The sequence below is a fragment of the Phaseolus vulgaris genome, chromosome 11 (genome assembly GCF_000499845.2).
Source record: "Phaseolus vulgaris cultivar G19833 chromosome 11, P. vulgaris v2.0, whole genome shotgun sequence".
NCBI lineage: Eukaryota > Viridiplantae > Streptophyta > Magnoliopsida > Fabales > Fabaceae > Phaseolus > Phaseolus vulgaris.
The window spans coordinates 14,681,244-14,703,295 of record NC_023749.2 but is presented as its reverse complement, the minus strand read 5'-3'; the positions used below and the strand labels follow the sequence as shown (position 1 = coordinate 14,703,295).

The following is a 22,052-nucleotide window of genomic DNA, read 5'->3' as shown; positions in this document are numbered from 1 at the left end:
AAAATTTCAATATATGATAAAAACTAGTTGAGAAAATCACTTTTCTCAATTGATCCCACCAAAATTATAACTAATATATAAAAAAAAATGAGAAAAAAGAAAACCTTTAGAGTAAAATGGAACTTTTAAAAATATGATTAGATAAGAATGATCATTCCTCCTCTACTCCAATATATGTGGAGTAATGTAGGTGGGTTTACACAAATAAATTATACAATTTATTAATATTAAAAAACATATTAATTATTTTAATAGTTTGTATAAAATTTGTAAAGAAATTAAATTTGCATAATTTCAGTTTTTAAGAAAATTGAAAAACTAAGTCAGAATTCTATATGGGAAATTATTCTTTTTATGCTACTTTAGAATATATGCTTTTATTGATGGGACATTAATTAAAATTATAAAATATTTTATACTATTACTTTTTTGAATTAAATAATGTGTTCACTTTTATATTTTTTTTATAAATAACTTGAAGTTACTTTTATATAATAGATTTCATTTAAACACTTAAAAATAAATCACTTTTTAGTATAAATAATCATACCCTTAATTATCATTTAGTTAGTCTGGGCATGATTAAATGATATAGTTACAAAATCTGATAAAAAAAAGTGATAGTTACAAATGATTTTAGCAATGATGAATAAAACTTAATCTCAGTACGTAGTTATCATATTACATTTTATATGAATTAAATAATGTGTTCACTTAGTTATGTTTCGGAGAAAATAATGATATTTTAAGTCAACAACATCTATAAAATGGTAAGATTAACCTTTTCAAAAAGAACTATTCCCTACATTAATTATAACAAGACTTTACTTTAATAGAAGCACTAATAAATGTACTAATTCAATAATTCTCTCATTATTAGCCATATTATTTTTCCTAAATTTTCTAGGTCCATAGCCAGTCTTAGGATTTGTAAAATATTCACAAAATAAATTTTTCTTTAACCAACACCACAAAGATCATCTGTATTTTGATGGTGGTCCATTTATTTGAATTAATAAACTGTCTTGCTTATTAATATAATAATATTAATAACAATAAGAAGAATAATAATTTATACTAATGCATAAATGATAGATCTTTGATAATTATTTTAATATCATATTTTAATTAGATAACTTTATTTAAATTTAAAAATAAAAATACAATATATCAATAATTTTTAATCAGGCCCCACCCCGAAAGTAATTAGGTAAATGAAAGTGCACCCTGAAAAAGGAAATAAATGTAAAAGAAAAACCCAATAAACTTGTAATAAACAATCACCGACAAAAAAAAAAAGACAGCGTGAAATTGATATTGAAAGTTTTGGAATGTTTTTGCTTTAGTTTTTATATTTTAATTATAAAATTACTATCTTAGTTTCATTTTGTTTTCCATTCTCAAAAATTCATAAAAAAATAAGGTAAAACTAACAATATTTTTATACAAACATTTAAAAACATGAAACAAATTATGTAGCTGTCTAACTCTTTTTTTCATATTCTCTCTTTTCTTCTTAACTTTTTTTTCCTTTAATTTTTCTTCCTTTCATAACTCATTTATTTCATAATCTAATTACATCTTGCACTAGGAGTTAGGAATCATTATTATTTGAACATATTTTCAAAAAATTTCTCTATTAACTCTAAAAATTTCTTTTTCCATGTTTTTTCTTATAATTTTGTTATCAATCTTGGTAGATTTAGTTGAGAAAAGTGATCATATCAATTGATTAACCTTATACAAAAATTTAGCTATGTTTGGATAATTTACTTTTGGTCCCCATGTTTTGTGTAGCAATACTAGTTGATTTTGGGAGGTTGCTTTGAAGTAAAGCATTTTGGGTAAGGGAAACAAGTTTTAACTTTTCAATAGTACTATAGGTTAGAGGATCTGGATGTGAAAGTGACGTGGCCACAAGTTCTAAATTTTTTTATAGGATGTTATTTTGATGAAAAATGTTTAAATATATATTTTTGAAAATTGGAGATGTTAGATTTTGATAGTTTGGTACTTAAACATTTTTATGTTGAAAATTGTGTTATGAATTGTTTGAAGTTTAAATATTAATGAAAGTTGCTTGTTTGAGTTGAACTCTTTTTAAATATCTTGAATACACACGCACATGTAGGTTATATAAAATACATATTAAAGTATTGATTTTGGGTAAAGATTTAAAATTAAGTTAGTTATGGTACTTAAATTTATGATGTTTTTGCTCAAGTGAAATATAACAGAACTTACCTTACTCTCAAGTCCATTTTCGTTCAAGAAAAAAGGGAGTAGAAGTTGTGTATCTTTTTGGTCCTATTTCCGCTCAAGCAGAAGAATTTTCGCTCAAGCTAAAATAGTATTGCAACTAAACCTAGTCTTGACCCTATTTTCGCTCAAGTGAAGCAATTTTTGCCCAAACGCAAACAATGTTTACTCAAGCGAAATTATTTTCGCTCATGCTATTGAGAGAGTAACGCACATATTCGTACATATACAATTATATATACAATTTTTTATTTTTAGTTTTAAGTTTTTGTAAAACCCTATAAAAAGGGGAACAACTCTTTATTGTATGTGTGATAAAATACAATATTAACAGAAATAAAAACAAAGAGTTACTTTTTTACCTTGTTGCTTGCTATTTCTTCTTCTTCTTCTCCAATCGTTGCAGCTTACTCTCCAGGGAGCCTTCAGGTTTCCTTTCTTCTTCTTTCTGAAACACACATAGTGAAGGATTGAACCTTTGTTTAAGTTTTTCTGATGCACATATGTTTTTACCCTTTGTCATTTTATTACTTTACCCTTAAATCTTTTTTATGTTTTTCTATATGGTATTAGAACATGTTAAGGTCTGCTTTGCTTCTGTTGCTGATTTTTTATTCTTTATTGTTTCTTGATCCTTTATTGAGGGACAATGGAATTTGACTCATCATAAACTATTTCTACTATTGTTGCAATGGATTGATGTTTGAATCTCACTAGTCCTTACTACTTGCATCTTGGAGAAAATTCAGGACTGGTTCTTGTCTCTCCATCTCTAAATGAAACCAATTATCGTACATGGAGTACAAACATGAAAAAGGCCCTTTTATCCAAGAATAAACTCAAATTTGTTGATGGAAGCATTCCTAAACCCAATAGAAGTGATTCATGTTTTGAAGCATGGGAAAGTTGTAATGTAATGAATCTTTCTTGGATATCAAGAACCTTATCACCATAGATTGTAGAGAGTGTTGTGTATATAGACAATGCTCAAAATCTTTTGGAAGATTTGAGAGAGAGATTTTCTAAGAGAGATCATTATCAGGTCTCAGATTTGCTCCAAGATTTGCATTCCACAAAATAGGGAGAAAGAAATGTTAATCAATATTTTACATATTTGAAAATTATTTGGGAAGACCTATACCTAATTGTGTTTGTCATGTTCCTTGTAATTGTGCTTTGTCAAAGATCTATGCTAAATACAGAGATTCATAATATGTCATCTGGTTTTTAAAGGGTCTTGGAGAGATCCATAACACTGTTAAGATTCAAATTTTGCTTATGGATCCTCTTCCAAATATAAGCAGAGTTTTTTCTCTAATTCTCCAGCAAGAAAGACAACTTATAGGTGCCACTGCAGACCTAAAAGTTCTCCTGAATACCAACGAAAAATATGTCAACTGGAAACAACAAGAACAAGGTTCTTGGAAACCCCAGAATCAAAATCAAAATCAGATTTTTTGGAAGACTCAAGGAAGGGGAAATGCATGGCGTGGCTAAGGAAAAGGCAATGGAAGATCAAATTATCAATCAAAACAATGTTCTTATTGTCACAGAACAAATCATACAGTGGATGAGTGTTACTCTAAATATGGGTATCCTCCATGGTACAAACAGAAGAATGAACAGTTCAGCACTAATCAAGATAGAACGTGCTGATTTGCATCAAGGATTATACTATCTAATATTTTTTTTGTCCTTAACACTGTTCTTAATTGTAATGAAAACAATGTTGATATTTGACATTACAGATTAGGACATCTTGGTAGCAAAACTATTGAATACATTTGTAGAATTTTTCCCTATGTGTCCTCTATTTCTAAAACTACTTGTGATACATGTCATTTTGCCAAACAACACAAACTTCCTTTTCAGAAAAGTAATACACGATCTTTAGATGCTTTTAATATGATTCATGTTGATATTTGGGGTCCTATTGGGATTCCTTATATTCATGGGCATATGTATTTCTTTACTATCGTTGATGATTATACTAGACTCACTTAGATATATCTTATGAAATCAAAAGCTGAGACTAGAATCCTTTGATGTAATTTTGTCATGTATGCTAAAAATCAGTTTAATCTTGATGTGAAAATTATAAGGATTGATAATAGTAAGGAGTTTGATTTTATTGAATTATATGATAAACATGGGATCTTGCATAAAAAATCCTATGGTGAAACTCCTCAACAACACATCTTTAACATAAATCACAACCTTATTTTTCAATCTAGATTACCTAAATCTTATTGGTCTTATGTTGTTGCACATGTTGTTTACTTAATAAACATATTACCTTTGGTTGTTTTGAAAAAAAAAATCTCCTTATAAGCTTTTGTATAAAATTCCCCTTACTTATCTTGATTTAAAAGTCTTTGGATCTCTCTGTTTTGCTTCCACTTTTGAAAATAATCGTACTAAACTGGAACCTAGGTCCAAAAAGTGTGTTTTTCTTGGATATAAATCAGGTATAAAAGGGTATGTTTTACTACATACTAAAAATAAGGAAATCTTTATCAACCGAAATGTTATCTTTTATGAAAATATCTTTTCTTATAAAAGTTCCAATGATACTTCTAATATTAACCAAATTAATGACACTCAAAACAGTACTGATTTTTTACTAGAACCTCTAGTCAAGGAAAATATCAATTTTGTTGGCACTGATAAAAGGTTAAGTAATTTTAGAAATTATATTTTTTCTGTCAATGAGAATTAGGACAACGAGAACAAAAGAGACCTTGGGAATGATGAAGAAGAAACACACAATCAAGAAGGTGAAGATCAAGCAACAAGTCGTGAAAGAACTACAACTACTGATTTGATGAAATCCACTAGACAAAGGAAGATACCTTCATTCCGAAAAGACTATCATCATCAGGTTAACAGTTCCATGATCAATGAATATGGTAAAAACAGTTTTAAGACCACATATCCTTTATCATTAGTTTTATCATATAAACATTTGACTGGAAAAACATTTAAATTATACTTTTGCTATATCCTATAATACTGAAATACAAACTTTTGAACAAGTATGTAGACACACATAATGGATTGTTGCTATGAATAAAGAGATAAGAGCTCTACAAGAAAATCACACATGGTATCTTACCGATATACCATCTAGAAAAACACCCATTGGATGCAAATGGGTTTACAATATCAAACATAAAGCAGATGGTACTATTGACAGACATAAGGCCAAACTTGTTGCAAAGGGTTATACCCAACTTGAAAGGATTGACTATTTGGATACCTTATCTCCTATGGCTAAACTTACTACTATTAGACTTTTGTTAACCACTGTTGCAGTTAAAAATTGGCATTTACACCAATTAGATGTTGACAATACATTCCTACATGGAGACCTTGAAGAAGAAGTGTACATGATACCACCTCCAGGGCTAATAACTGAAAGACAAAACCAAGTTTGCAAACTTACAAAATCCCTTTATGGTTTAAAACAGGCTAGCAGATAGTGATTTGCTAAGTTATCTTCTTTCCTTATTTCTTTTGATTTTTCTCAATCAATGTTTGATTATTCCCTTTTTACTAGAAAAACTAAAGATTCTCTCAATGTTTTACTTGTTTATGTAGATGATATTATTCTTGCAAGAGACTCTTTACAAAAAATTGAAAGAATAAAAATTTTACTAAATGAATTCTTTAATATAAAAGATCTTGGTGAACTAAAATACTTCTTAGGTCTTGAAGTCGTCACATCTAGGAAAGGAAATATGCCCTTGAAATCTTGGAAGAAACTAGAATGCTAGGAAGTAAACCTTGTTTTACTCCTCTTATGTCTAACACTAAATTTTGTTTGAAACTGCAGATAAACTTCAAAATCCTAATCCTTATAGAAGACTCATTGGCAAACTCCTATATCTCACCAACACTAGACCTGATATAACTTTTGGTATCCAACTCCTTAGCCAATTTGTTCAAGAACCAACAATTCATCATCAACAAGTTGTGCAACATATTCTACTTTACATCAAAGCCAATCTTGTGCCTAAGTTATTTTTTTACAGTGAATTTGAAGTTCAAATTAAGGCCTTCAGTGACTCAGATTGGGCATTTTGTCCTAACACAAGACGTTTTACCACTAGCTATTGCATTTTCCTAGGTTACTCTCTTATTTCCTGGAAAACAAAGAAAAAACACATTGTTTCTCAATCTTCTTCTGAAGCAGGATATAGAGCACTCGTGGCTACTGCTTGTGAACTACAATGGATCAACTATATACTTCTTGACCTTCATGTATAAACCCCTGATCTCGCTACTCTCTATTGTGATAATCAATCGACTCGCCACATAGCTCATAATCCTAGCTTCCATGAAAGAATGAAACACATTGACATTGACTGCCATGTGATTCATGAGAAAATATAGGACAAACTCCTACATCTCCTACCTATTCAATCTTTTGATCAACTAGCAGACATGTTTACGAAAACCCTACAATGGGTTCCCTTTCAAAATTTTGTGAACAAGCTTGGTATGATGAATATACATCATCCAGCTTGAGCGAAGGATATTGAGTGAGTAACACACATATCCGCACATATACAATTTGTTATTTTTAGTTTTAAATTTTTTGTAAAACCCTATAAAAAGGGAAACAACTCTTTGTTGCATGTGTGATAAAATACAATAACATAAATAAAAACAGAGTTTTTTTTTACCTTGTTGCTGGCTATTTCTTCTTCTTCTTCTCCAATCGTTGCAACTTACTCTCCAGGGAGCCATCAGGTTTTCTTTCTTCTTCTTTCTGAAACACTAAGTGAAGACTTGAACCTTTGTTTAAGTTTTTCTTATGTACATATGCTTTTACCCTTTTGCCCCTTTGTCATTTTACTACTTTATTTTTTTTCTATAAAAGTTAAAAGGAAAATCTTTTTCTTTCTTGTGTTCTATTCAATGAATGGATTACATATGAATGTTTTTATAAAAGTAAAGTGAATATTAATTTGTATATGTAATTGATTTGTGAAATTTTTAAAGGATATGTATTATATGAAATTGATTACTCAAAATCATGGAATTTGTATGAAATTGAGGACATATATTTAGTGTGTGAGTCATTGTTTGATTATATGTTAAATATCAACACCTATGATGTAAAAGAGTTTATCTTGCTTTTTTTGATGATGTAAGTCATATAAACTAAGATATTAAATGTAGAGAGAGATAGGGGAGTTCTTATCCACCGTGACATACTTGAGTTGTGTTGAATTTACCTGATATCATGATTCTTTGGTTCACTTGAAAATCTAGGTATTGGATTAGATTAGTTGTTAGTATCTTATAGGACATATTTAACCCAGGTCTTTCAGGAAACATTTCACTTGTTGAATATCTCGATTATATAAATCCATGTGTGGTGGTCTATGTTGTTGTTTTACGTTGATATTTGGAGAAAATGAAATAGTTATGATATATTGATTGACATGTCTTCTTTATTTATTTATTTATTTATTTATATATATATATATATATATATATATATTTCTTTTTTATATATTAAAAATTTATTTCATCTTTTTTTTCTTTATCTTATTTGCTTTGTGAGCTACGATTATATACGGATACAAAACATATAAAATATCATAAACGTTTTATTAGATTTTCCCTATAAATGTAATGTATTTAGCTTATATGTGTATGAACAATATTTTAAAATAGTCTATACCTTCTAGTGACCATTTGTTACGTAGTTTATAGAATTTATGGAGTGTTACAAATGAGAAGTAAATAACAATATTATGAGTGTAATATAGCAAAAATACAGAAAATAAGATAAAAAAAAAACGACCGACAACTTTTGACTAAATTAATGTTTTTTCCTTTTATTTTGTTCAGGTCTTTGTACGATTTTTTTTCCCAATAAGTCCAAATTTTAAAAGAATTACAAATAGTGACAAATTTATTCAAGCATATTTTTTTATCGTTAGTAATGAGAGAAATCGGCTCGGATAGGCGGATTTCTGCTGTTCAATTTCAAATTTGAATATTGAAAAATAAATAGAAAATCGATTTTGAAGAAGCCCAAACCATTTTTAAAAATCCAATATTTTAAAAATATTTATTTAAAAATTTATATAATTTATGAATTAAAAACTTTAACCACTATGAAAATTATATTAGAAAAATAGAAATAATTTTTTAAAAATGGAAAATAAATTTGAGAAATAAATTTAAAAAATAATTTGATAAATTTGACTAATAATAAATATATTTAATATAATTTAAAAAAATAATATACAAATCTTATAATTATTAGAAAATATTTTCAATAAAAATAAAGTGGTTATGAATAGTGGTTATTAATATTTAATTTAAATTTATGAGTATTATTAAAAAAGACATAAAATTATAATTATGAATCATTATTATTATTACTTATTTTAAAATCAAGTGAACGTAAAATTAATAAAAATATTTAAAATATTAAAGGTTTATTTTAAAATATAAAATATTTATCTAAATTATTATATAATGAATTATAAAAATTAACAATTATTATTAATTAACATACTTGATATTTTAATATTAAGAATTAATATCATAAATTTAAATATGTCTAAATATAAATTGAAATTGAATTTAGGGGCCAGTAATTAAATTTTTTCTCTAATAAACCCAGACTAAATATTATCCAAATAATAAATTTACTTTAATTTAACTTGTACAAGTTTCTCTTCCAAAAGATAAATTACGAAAGTTATTTCTACTAATAATAACAATTTAAATAATTAAATGTTATTATTAATAGTAATTGTTACAAACATTTTCATAATAACAAATCACTAATATTTTAAATAAAATAAATAATATTAATCATCATAACTTAACTTTATTTTATATATGAATCATTATTAATACTAATATTTTTTCAATATTAATTTATATTAAAATGAATTAATTTTAAAATATTAAAAGTAATAATTAATATTCAAATAAAATTTAATTACCTAACTGTTAATATTAATAATAGTTAAAATTTTATTTAAATCACAATTTTGTTAACAATAAAAGTATCTATTTATTATTTAATTGCTGTTTTCTCCTAAAAGAGTTTACTTGAGTAAATATCTGGTTATAAGATTTACTGGGTGATTTTCATTTTAAATTTGGGTTTATGAGGGAAAAAGATTTGTGATTGCACTTACTATGAAAAAAATAAAAAATTTAATAGGATTTGAAAAAGGAAGAGACATTAAGTTGAGTTGAAAGAGAAATAAAAGTTTGAAGATGAAGTTCACCAAATTGAGTGTTCGCGTTACAACTCACAACAAGAAACGCAAGCTGCTTAAGAAAACTGACGTGTAAAGCACACGAAGATAAAATGGAAGCGCGTTATTGATACTATTATTATTATTATTAATGTTATCAAATACCAAACATGAATATTAAAATCCACAACATAACGTAAAAGATGAAAAATTTAGCACCCAACAAAGCATTGAAAGCAAAGTCACCACCCCTGAATCTGTTTTGGCACCCAGACTAAGAAATGGCCAAAACAACAAGAGTACTATGACACAATCTCACCCCTCTTTCTAGAAAACCCTGTTCCTGACAACATCCTCCTCATAACCCTCAAACTCAAACTCATCACTTTGAATCTTCATTGAATCCTCTCTTTTTCTTATTCTCCTTTGGACCAGTTTCTTTAAACTAAACATCTCTTGAATCTGAAGTTACCCAAAACTTGCCTTTCAAGTGTGTTCACTTCCCAATATTGGTCCTATGTTGGTGTATTTAATTTTGGGGTGACATAGATCTTGGCTTGGGAACAGTTTGCAGAAGAGAAGTAAAAGAAAGCAGAAAGAACAGGTTTGCATTTAAGTCCCTGCAGGTGAAATCTGTGGTGTATGTTTTGCTTCTGTGAATTACAATTACAATATAGGTAGGTCTTGTAAAGAGACTTAACATTGACTTATTGTGAAGTTTCCTTCACCTTTTGCGCCTTAAAAAATTGTTCCTTTCTGAAGAGGGTGCGAACAGATCTGAGCCTGTTATCTAGAGGTGGGTCCCCACTCCCCTACCCAAACCATTGTCAATTTGTCATGTATCTCATGATACTTATATAGCTCCCAAATCAAAATCTTTGGCATTGGGTGTTGGTTGATGCCGATTGAGGTAAGCATCTTTGTTTGAAAACCATGTTTTATCCTGCAGAAAACATGGACCCATCTGTGCTTAGATGCTAAAGGTGGCTCTGGTTCCGCTGTTGAATCATTGTACTTCTCTTATCTAGCAAAGATTTGTGGGGTTCTTGCAGATTTGTGTTTAAACTCATCTGCAGGAACTGAACACAGGTAGAGCCAACTTGGTTTGCCCTTGAAGTGAAGGGGTTTTAAAGTTTGATTCTGGTTTGGCTGTACCACAAGAGTATGAGGAAAAATGCAGGTTCTTATTCAGGAAGGGTGTTTAGTGACAGGAAGTGGATTCTCCCCTTTTTTGCCAGTTTGATTATATCTATGAGTCTGGTTCTGACAGCCATTCTTGGGGTTCTTAGCTCTGATGGTGGGGGAGAGCAATCACCGTTTGAAATCATTTCCTTCAAGAGATCAGAGAATTCCAGTGGATATTTTGTGGAATCAGATATAGAAAGATCTTTTAATGTTAGTGTGGTGAAAAGGGAGGCACCAAGGTTTGCCTACCTTATATCAGGCACCAAGGGTGATAGTCATAGGATGATGAGGACATTAGAGGCAGTGTACCACCCAAGGAATCAATACATCTTGCATTTAGATCTTGAGGCACCACCCCGGGAAAGGTTGGAATTGGCAAATGCAGTGAAAGCTGATCCAGTTTTTCGTGAGGTGGAGAATGTGCGTGTTATGTCTCAATCCAATTTGGTAACTTATAAGGGTCCTACGATGATTGCTTGTACCCTGCAAGCTATTGCAATATTACTGAAGGAAAGTTCAGAATGGGACTGGTTTATTAACCTCAGTGCTTCAGATTATCCTCTTATGACACAGGATGGTTAGTAACTGGCCCTTTATTTGCAGCTTCATGTTATATCTTAAAATGCATGCATAAATTATGGCCTTTTCGTCTGACCTTTACAAACTTTCGTCTAGATTTGATTACATGATGCTGTTTCATAGAGGTTTTCAAACACTGAATGGCATACGAGTGTACAGTGATGATGTATGGCCAATGGATGGCAATAGTTAGGCTGCTACAGCATGTGTAGTTTGCCTTTCATTTTGACACGTTGTTGCTTTATTTCACTTGAGCACTACACTATTGTTTTGTGGACAGAAACCATTATTAAAGTATGCACTGATGCTTTAGCAACAGGAACGACAATTGTTCATCTTTATCAATCTTGCAATTATTGCCAATTATTCAGGATGGATCTCTATGTAATATCATTAGGTTTGTTTAACAACTAATGACTGAAATAAGTGGGTTACATTACATACTATCAAACACAGTTACATGTGTTTGATAGAAAAAGGCTAGGAAGTAAATTATGGCCTGAGCTAATGAAATAAAATCATTTGCCATTCTCACTGCCTCGTTTTCTCTCTCTCTCTCTCTCTCTCTCTCTCTCTCTCTCTCTCTCTCTCTCTCTCTCTCTGTATTTCTATTGTTTTATGTTGCTATTCCATGAAATTCTATTTATAATCTTCCATCACAGTCATTCCAGCCTAAAGCATAGTTGTATTTAGTAATTCAAGGACAGTCATCCTCCTGAAGCAAGACAGAAATTAGTTAGTTCATGTGCTTTTTATAATACAGTCTACAAGTAGTGTAAATTTTATATATTTCTAATGGTACCATTCAGACCGTTTTGATATTCAAATCATTGCTAATATGGATTGGTGGCTTCTCTATTCCCTAACAAATGTGAGGGACGCCAAATTGAATCTCCATAAATTAGCTCTGCCTAGCTCTGTAAGAAATCAACAACCTAGCTTTATCCCACTTGATGTCAGAGTTTGAGTCTTATTATTGAAGATTTGACATATGCCTTGCCACCAATACCATTGCATCCTTGAATTTCTCCTGGCAACCCCTCAATATGTATTTTATGCATATATTTTAGAGATTTGTTTGGATATTTATGAAGGTCAATATAGTTTATATGTGCTGGACTACATTCATAATCTATAACTTCTAGCACAGAGGTGCTAAACTAGATCTTTCAATATCTTCATTACCACAACAGATGTTAGATGGTGCTTCTTTTCCATAAATAGCCATTGTTTTTGTAAAAGGTCTGATTCTTTTCCACAAAACTTATGTGCACTCATACCTAAGTGTATTTACCTCATGAGTTTCTCTCTAAAGTGAACAAAGGTATATCCTCTGTTGAATTAATTTTGAATTGCATTGTGGTCTTAATCCTTTAAATTAAGGTTGTTTACTAATTACCTCTGCTCACATTAGACAAACATCAGAGGAGCATTTTTTTCCAATCTAAGTAGTTAGTTGCTAAAGAAATCACAACTGCAATTCTGAATATATGTGGGACATGGATTATATTATAATTAGCTTTATTCTTTCTATGCATGACCGGAACTACTGTAATGATGAATATGAACTGGACACAATTTTAAAACATTCAAGATAAATTCATAGAAGTCTGAACTTGTTTTGGGTGGTTGTCAGATGCAAAAGAATTCGGCTTTGACCTATAAGGAAAAATCTAGTTTCTAGTACCTGCATAAGTGCATAACAATTTTCCTCATGGTATTTTGTACTCAATAATTTGAGTCTTCTGGTTTCAGCATCTTCTTTCTGTCTGATATTCTATCATTTGGCATAAATCAGGATTCGTATACATCATTCCATGCTGTCTATAGTTTGAGTTTGATTGAATTGTGCATCTATCATGTCAAACATGCAAGAAGTTTACTCCTTGAACCAATTTGATATTTGTTTTCTGCATTTGCAGATATGCTTTCTGTTTTCTCGAATCTGTCAAGAAATCTCAATTTCATTGAGCATACACGCATTGCTGGTTGGAAATTGTAAGTGAATTTTATTATTATTTATCTGAAAATTGCTGTAAACTATATGCTGCATGTTTTTCTCTCCTGATTAACTTATATTACTTACTTTATGCAGGAACCAAAGAGCAAGACCCATCATTATTGATCCTGCCCTTTATTTATCAAAGAAATCTGATTTAGCATTGACCACTCAACGAAGAACTCTTCCCACGTCTTTTAAACTGTTTACTGGTATGTCTGTGTCTATTATCTTTATAAACATTTTGAAAACATATTTTCTACTGCAAATTTAAATTAAGAGGCCCTTTTAAGGTTTAGCAGTGCTAAGATTGCAAAATAATAGTTCCATGATACACAATCAACATGGTAGATCCCTATACTTCTATGCCGTGTGAACAGGTTCAGCTTGGGTGGTACTGACTCGGTCCTTTGTGGAGTACTGTATATGGGGATGGGATAACTTTCCACGGACTATGCTAATGTACTATACAAATTTTGTGTCCTCGCCAGAAGGATACTTTCACACTGTCATTTGTAACACTGAGGAATTCCGTCACACAGCGATAAGCCATGATCTTCACTACATTGCTTGGGACACTCCCCCAAAGCAGCATCCCATCTCTTTAACTATGAAGGACTTTGACAAAATGGTTAAAAGCAAGGCACTTTTTGCACGCAAATTTGCTAAGGATGATCCAGTGCTAGACAAGATTGACAAAGAACTTCTGGGACGCACCCACAGATTTTCTCCTGGGGCATGGTGTGTTGGGACCTCAGATGGTGGGGCTGACCCTTGTTCTGTTCGTGGCAATGGTACAATGTTTAGGCCAGGCCCTGGTTCTGATAGGCTAAGTGAGCTGCTTCAGGTGCTGTTATCTAAAGAATCTCTTAGCAAGCAGTGTTTGTGACAAAGGGGTACCCCCCAACCCAAGTAGGATGAATGATGTCAAGTGTACATAAGTGTGGCTATAGATCATACATATCTGATGTAAAAGGTCAGAATTTTGTGCTCAATATAGGTTCATATTAACAGTCAACAATTACTCACTAGCAGTTTTGATGCCTGTTTCGGCCAAAACACGCTTTTGGTTGCAGTTCCAACCAACCATTTATGCAATTACAACACTTTGTCGAGTTACAAAAAGGAAATTAAATTTCATATTGGACTTTCAGATAGTTATCTGTTTTGTTATGGATAAATATTTAGTCAGCATTGCTTACACTTTATACAATTTAATGTAAGCCTGTATTAAGTTCTTTAGATAAGTTAGAAATGCACTTTATATTCTTAAAATATGGGTTTGGAACTAACAACTCAAGTAAAAAAGGCCTCCTGAGCATTGTAGAATTGAAAGACGTTAGTGGTCCAATCATAGCTTCATAATGAATGACCTAATATATTCAACTAAGATTATTAAGATGACTGTTTCTTCCTGCACCTCCATACCTTCTTCTCTCACCTCCATAAGTTTTCAAATTTCTAAAAATGCCCCTTTATAATATTTCGGATTACGTAATCCAGAAGTTATTTTTTAAATTTGTAATTAGCTACCGGATTACATAATCCGGAAGTCATTTTTCATATGCATGATTATTCTCCGAATTATATAATCCGGAAGTCTTATTTAACTTCTGGATTATGTAATCCGGAAGTCTTTTTTCAAATGAGTTTCCGAATTACATAATCCGGAAACTACTCTATGGGGTGACACAAGAAGGACAAAAATGTATTTTCATGTTGTGTATGAAGGTGGCAGAAGAAGATATGGAGTGCAGGAACAAAACAGTCTATTAAGATAAGTTATGATGTCCTTTTGAATCGAGTTTAAATAAAATTCATCTATAAAAGTTAACTCATGAGGTAATGAGGCAATGTTCCACCTGTATGCACTATTTTTACAGTACTATACTAGGTAATGTGGAATCTTTAAGTCGAAGGGAATTCTAACTTATTGTTATTGTTTTCTGGAGACTAGTCCATGAAGTATCCATTTTCTACCTCCAATCCTTCGAGAACACTTTACTTTTTAACAACACACTGTTATTTGTATTCTCCAATCTGGTGAGGCTCAAACAAGTCAACAACATCCAAATTATTTTAAATGAAATTTATACAAATAATCCTTGTGCTGCAGTTCATCAGGGAAACACGATCAGTATGTTATAGAGCACATCTCAAGGGACATGCCTTTAGTTCAAACTCAAGCACAACAGTTCCTTCATGTGGATTCTTTGCCAATTAGTCATCAGGCATGGTCTACCATTGGATACACGTAGACTAAGATAAACTACTTTTTTTTTTTCTTTTTGAATTTTTGCTGCTGTCAATTTTAATGCATGTGCGGTAAACTTAAAACTGTTGTTTTACCCCCATAAGTTAATATATTAAGATGTCTTAGAAAATAGACTACTTCTAAGATTTTGAAGCTGATGGAAAAAGTGAAGAAAATGGACATGATTAAATTTGAACCTAAAGAATAGAAAAAACAGTACCTAGAAAAGTTATGCAGTGATTTTTCGGGAAGAACAATGCTTCATACAAAACACCCACCATTAGCATCTCTTCACATGGTATCAGTATCAGTACAGGTAGCAAAATCAAAGTTCAGGTACCAAAATAGTTTTGTGGGTCCTACTGAAATCGGGTGGTGAAAAGTGTGTAAATGAAAGATGGTACCTGTACAAGAAAACATGATTAACATTATTCTTTATAGAAAACAAACGAAGCTTAATGCTCTTAGTACTGCAGAAAAATAGATGAGAGGAAGGAAATAAAAATTCACTAGATGGATGAAACTTTCCCAAACATGAAAAAGTAATATTCTTTGCAAATTTTCCACATTGGAAACAGCAGTTCAGTGGGATCAAATTCTCTCCTTAAGCAATGTGATTTAGCTTCAAGTAACTTGGAACTATTGCATCCAACGAATATTCTCCTACCACAAACTTTCTCTTCCCTTTCATGGCAAAACATTCAACTTCTTTTTACACTTGTTGAGAGTCACCTTGAACTGATTAAAAAAATTAATGAAATTCTTGTTAGCATCATATTACTATCATATTAGGTAGAATACTAAATAAGAAATTCAATTAGGCCATTACACTCTCAATCAGGTAGTACATTTGGACTGAACAAATTACAAGTCACCTCAAATGACAGCTTGATGCACTAGTGATATATCACTTGCAAAAAAGGAGTTCACAACCTCCATTTACATGCTTTACAATTCTATGAATAATATCAATATCAAATGAGATATAGTATAGTTATTATCAACGGGAAGTGGTCACTCCAATAACCACAATACTGCACCTTTTGCTGAGTCACTTGAGCTGGACCACTATCTGCCTTTAGTAGTGATATTTCCGAATTTGTCCCCAATGTGCTTGTCTTCACTTATATTTGACTTGAAATAACCAAATATTCTTCTGATATGTTCCATATAAAAAGGTAGGAACTTCAGGGAGTACAGTGATCATTAATATGAAAATGTATACATTTGGAAAAATGATTGACATGTTTTTATAGTGTGGGGCTAAGTCATGTGTTTATGGAGGAAAAATTCAACAAACAGACAATGGCCCTGGTGCAAGAATCTCTGCATGAAACATTTTTACTTGACTACTCATTGTTAAGAGACTAATCAAGATTTAAGGGTAATTTTCTAAATGGCCCGAAAGCAATTTGTCAGTGAAATTTAACTTGTGTGTGTGTAATAGAAATGATAAACACTGGACTGATTCTAGTGAGTTGAAATTTAACTTTGTTGTTACTGAAACTTTCAGCCCCTCTCCCCGAGAGAGAACACTTTTCTTCTACACAAGGGTACTGTAATCAAATCTATTATTGGCCACATCAACTTGATAGTTTTGGACCACAAACCCAACTGGGGCATGAATACTTTGCAGTGTAAAAAAAACACTGCAAAGGGTACACTGTTTGATAAAAAAGACTGATATTCATTGAATCATGTTGGCTAATAATATTTTACAGCACAGTACTTTTCTTGGGTTTGTAGAGGATTTCTAAACCCATTCATCCATGTCTCAAATCATCAATTAACTTTCCATGTCTAAATAAAAATATGTTATGAATTTAATCGGAATCCAAAGTGTAAAACTCAAAAACTAACAAATTTAGGATTTAAAATTTAGAATTTTCTGGTTCAATAAAAAGTTGTTATATGTAACATAAAAGTCTTATATTTTATTATAATTATTTTGGATATCGTAGTTATGACAAATTTAACTGATTGAGTATAAAACCTTCAGTATGTAAAAATTACTCTCATATGTTACAGATAATAATTATGTAACAAGTTACCAAGTAAATGAGAGTGACAATAATAATAAAGAAATAAAGGGTGGCAATGAATAACTTGGGTAACATGTAGATTTAGTTCATAAATATGTTAAAAAATGATAACAGCTTCTAATCTGTTTATTAACTTTCCCAATTTAATGACTTTATAAAATTATTTAAAAACTTACCTGCTACACCAGAAAAATCTACAGGGGAATCTCCCTAACATTAACGGATTCATGATACTTTGTTGTTCCATAGCATTAAAAAAAATTCTATTACTTTTAGGAGATTGGCTCATATATATAAATTTTAACTAATTTTTCAAATCAATGAAATTTATAATATTGGGATAGAAAATAGGCTATGTACAAACAGTATAACACAATTTTATATGCCTTCCAATCACAAACTACTAAGTTTGTTGATTTCACAATAATTATCTTAAAATTCATATTAGAGGTGATTTATGTTGGGTTAACAATGTTAAAAATTTGCACTTATAATATATAACCTTTAAACTGTAATACAATAAGAGATGTTAACTATTTTTCTTTTTATTCTCATAAATATATTTTTTCCATTTTCTTGTTTCTTTTGTAGGTAATGAAAATGAGGATTATAACTCTAATAGATCAATGAAAATAATAGTAAGAGCGTCCCAAACAGAATAAGAGTATTATTACAGTCAATGAAGATGAATATTCCTTATTTGATGTGGTGCATCAAATGGAGCGCACGTCGCGATGGAGAAAGGGAAGTTATGATGAATCCTAATTGCAAATGAAAAAGAGACAATGACTTAAGCATAAAAGAGAGAAAAACAGAGAAAAAAAAATACAAAAAAAACTCTTATTTACTTGTGTATTAGAGAATAAAATACATGGTGTATTTATAAGAAAAAGACTAAGACCTAGCTGAAACAAAAAAAGAAAGTTGGGCCAAACAAACAAAACCCAATAACTTAAAACAGAAAAACTAAATATGTTAACACCCCCTCAAGCTGGGAGTAGATATTCGTGAGGCCCATATTGGATTTGAGAGTAAAGAACTATGCGAAAGCAAGGGGCTTGGTAAATAAGTCAGCAACTTGCATGACAGAAATAATGGACAACAGTTTGAGGATACCAGAGTTAAGTTTTTCACGAACTAGGTGACAATCAATTTCGATGTGCTTGGTGCGTTCATGAAAGACTTGATTGGACGCTATTTGAAGGGCAGATTTGTTGTCACAGTATAGGGTTGCAGGCTGGGAGAGAGGAAGATGTAAATCTTGAAGGAGGTAAGACAACCATTGTAGCTCACACGTGGTGGTGGCAAGAGCTCTATACTCGGCTTCGGAGGAGCTGCGAGAGATAGTTGGTTGTTTCTTTGATTTCCATTATATTAGGGAGTCTCCTAAGTAGATGGAATATCCAGTGACAGATTTGCATGTGGTAGGACATGTTACACAGTCAAAGTCACTAAAAGCACAAAGGTGAAGTGAACTAGTATGAAGAAAGGCATTATTGACATCAAGTTGTTTTAGAATCCAATTTTTGGTAGTGGCAACAGCAAGGAGAAGGCAGAGGGTAGTGAGTTTAGCAACAAGTATAAAAGTGTCTAAGAAATCAAGTCCTTCAAGTTGGGTGAACCCTTTGGCAACAACTCTAGCTTTGTGGCGCTCAACAGTGCCATCAGAATGATATTTGATTTTATATACCCATTTACAACCAATAGTTTTCTTTCCTGGAAGGAGAGGAGTAAGTTGAATTTGTCTCTTTGATATAACTATTGGACCACATAGTAAAATAAAGAAAAATAGTGAAATAAAAACTCAATCTTTATTCTCTGTTCTAAGAGCTCTAAGATATTGAGAAATGTAATAATTTAAAATGTAATCTACAACTTCATACTAAATAAGGATTTAACAATTTTTATAAAAAAAAATCATGTTAAGTGCTTAACCCTAATATTTTTTTGACACATGTTATTTGAACTAAAATTTGATACTAAACCTTAAACTTTATATCCAAAACTAATATATATATATATATGGTTTGATAAATGATAAGTATAGTATCAGTTTTATTAAAAATATGATTATTTAGGTAAGAAAACATTTAAATGTTAGATATACCAAAATTAAATAATATAAGAGAAAAAAAATATCTAAATTTAAAAGAGTCTTTTACAATTTACTTCACATTCATTAATATTCAAAATAATCTCCTAAAAAAATCCATATAAAGAATCTCCATTAACCCTCTTCTGGTTATCCTTAGGAGTTCTCTATCGTTTCAATGTTATATCAGAGAAGTTGATAAGTATTTCTAGATCCTCTTTTTCATCTAACCAAGTATCCTCCTCCAAGTTTTCATTAGATATTGTTCTAGTTCCTCTTCATCTTCATCCCTACCATTTTCCTCCAAGTTTATTGCTAACAGAGTCACTCTTTAGGTACTTTGCTTGACTATGGTGAACAATAGGCAATATAGTCTATGAAGTAGGCTAAGCATAAGGCATAACTTCTAATTCCTTCTAAAGGGAGTCTAATCCATTAAATGGAGAAGATGAAGAATTAGACAAGTTAATAATCTCTCTACATGGGCAATGTGATGGTATTACAATGGTTTTGGACGAGTCCAATCAAAAGTATAAGGTTGTGCATACAGACCATCCACTAACGCAATATGAAATTTGAAATGGCCAACGAAATTATTTTTATCCATGATAGCATCACGTGTCCACCTGTTCTTGAGAGTACTAATTCATGCATGAATACACAGTTGGTGACCCACCATCTAACTAAAAATATTATGTATGGATGGAGTCTCTCATTTCTTCTAATTCGCAAACAAAAGACCATATACAACTCATATCATTCCTTGTTATGTATTAATAATTTTTCTTTTTCTCTTATCGCATTATTTCTAATTTTTGTTTTCTTAACTTACCACATCTAGGACAACTCTACCATCGAAACTCCCATAATTTAGCGAATTTACTTTATTTAAGTTGGATTATTATTAGGAATACATCTCATCCTTAGTATTAAAGTGTACTCTCACCAACTAATGATTTATATTTATTGTTGAGGGTTTTTAAATCGACAATGTAATCTTTCGACACAAGTCAACACCACACCTTTAAAATTAACAAACATTTACAATAATCTTCCTAATATTATCTTTTTCTTTAAGGATCAACTCCTAGACGACATAATTCCTTAACAAAATTATTTAGAGTTTGTGTGAGTTCCTTCACCAAATAATATCTAATAGAGCTCCATAAAACATGAGTTCATAACATATAGACAATTTCCTATTACATGAGTTTCTTTTCCAGTGATCCCATCCATAACAATAAGCATGTGACTCGAATATATATGTGATCCTTTTCATCATCGTTTCATGACTATATATTACCCTGATATTTGATTTAATATTGAAAAAAAAAACGTCTTCTCTCCTTGGTTGTGATTCACAATTCATGCTTTATAAATACTTTCACATTTTCAAAACCATATCTCACCCCACATTTTATTAGGTCTTGTGGAACTTCTCCCTTTCTTAATATCCATGCATAAATGTATATGCAGGTACTACGAGTCCTCTCATTACCAACCAACAGACTTATAATCTATATTTTTCAAGCATATGACTAAAGGTGTTAAATTTATCAAATTTTTTTAATTAATAAGATCAACACTTTTGTTTCGTGATTCCTTCTTGAATGGTAACTTTTCATTGGAAAATATTTTAATTCTTTCAAATATATTCAAGTTAGTCATTCTTTATTATCTTCAATGATTTTAAAATCTCATCCATTTCAAATCTAGGTATAAATACACAAAAATGTTTTATATATTAATATAACCCTATATATCATTTAATCTATCAATCCTTCTAAATTTAAATAATTTTACTAAATATATGACAATTTAATTAATTTCATCATCTTTGACCTAATATCATAATCAATTAGACATAATTTATTATGTCACATTTAATTATTATTTTTTAAAATAATTGATTAGGAATTAGACATGCTCAAAATAATTCACCATTTTATCATAATTGATTATTCTTTTAGAATAACCATTTATTTATAATAATTTATTACTCTTTTAGGATTAATTGATTATTCGTATATGATAATAATTTATTTTATGATAATTAATTATCTCTTCTTGCATAACTTAAGTATCATAAACTCAAAATAATTTATTATCTTTACAATATTGTTTTTCATATTTTTCACAAATTCTTTTCATAGAGATTTACGGAAGTACCCTTAAAGATTAACTACCTAACATTTCATAAAAGCTAAGAACACACCTTTACGCATTTCAAATATGAATACAATATTCATTTCATTCTAAACACACAACATAAATCTTATCTTCATAACGATAAAAAGGAAACTTGTCATAGATGTAAGAAATATTTTAATTATAATAATGTAGAAGTTTTCAGAAGTTAATAAATGCTTCCGATATTTTCAAATTTAGAAGTTAATCAAATTTA

At 30.5% G+C, this 22,052-nt stretch overlaps 1 protein-coding gene across 1 annotated transcript; it reads left to right on the top strand.

The window, feature by feature from the left end:
* The first annotated feature begins 9,635 nt into the window (after positions 1 to 9,635).
* LOC137819284 (beta-glucuronosyltransferase GlcAT14B-like) lies at positions 9,636 to 14,417 on the top strand. The gene is made up of 4 exons (XM_068623091.1): positions 9,636 to 11,259; positions 13,184 to 13,259; positions 13,357 to 13,472; positions 13,641 to 14,417. Exons 1-4 carry the CDS (start codon positions 10,662 to 10,664, stop codon positions 14,147 to 14,149), a joined length of 1,299 nt encoding a protein of 432 aa, XP_068479192.1. The 5' UTR covers positions 9,636 to 10,661; the 3' UTR covers positions 14,150 to 14,417.
* Positions 14,418 to 22,052: the final 7,635 nt, after the last annotated feature.

Excerpts from the sequence above, each read along its gene's own strand:
- LOC137819284 (XM_068623091.1), top strand. The coding sequence starts at position 10,662 with ATGAGGAAAAATGCAGGTTCTTATTCAGGAAGGGTGTTTAGTGACAGG. Across the intron at positions 13,260-13,356 it reads CGCATTGCTGGTTGGAAATT|GAACCAAAGAGCAAGACCCA; the intron begins GTAAGTGAATTT and ends TACTTTATGCAG. Across the intron at positions 13,473-13,640 it reads GTCTTTTAAACTGTTTACTG|GTTCAGCTTGGGTGGTACTG; the intron begins GTATGTCTGTGT and ends CCGTGTGAACAG.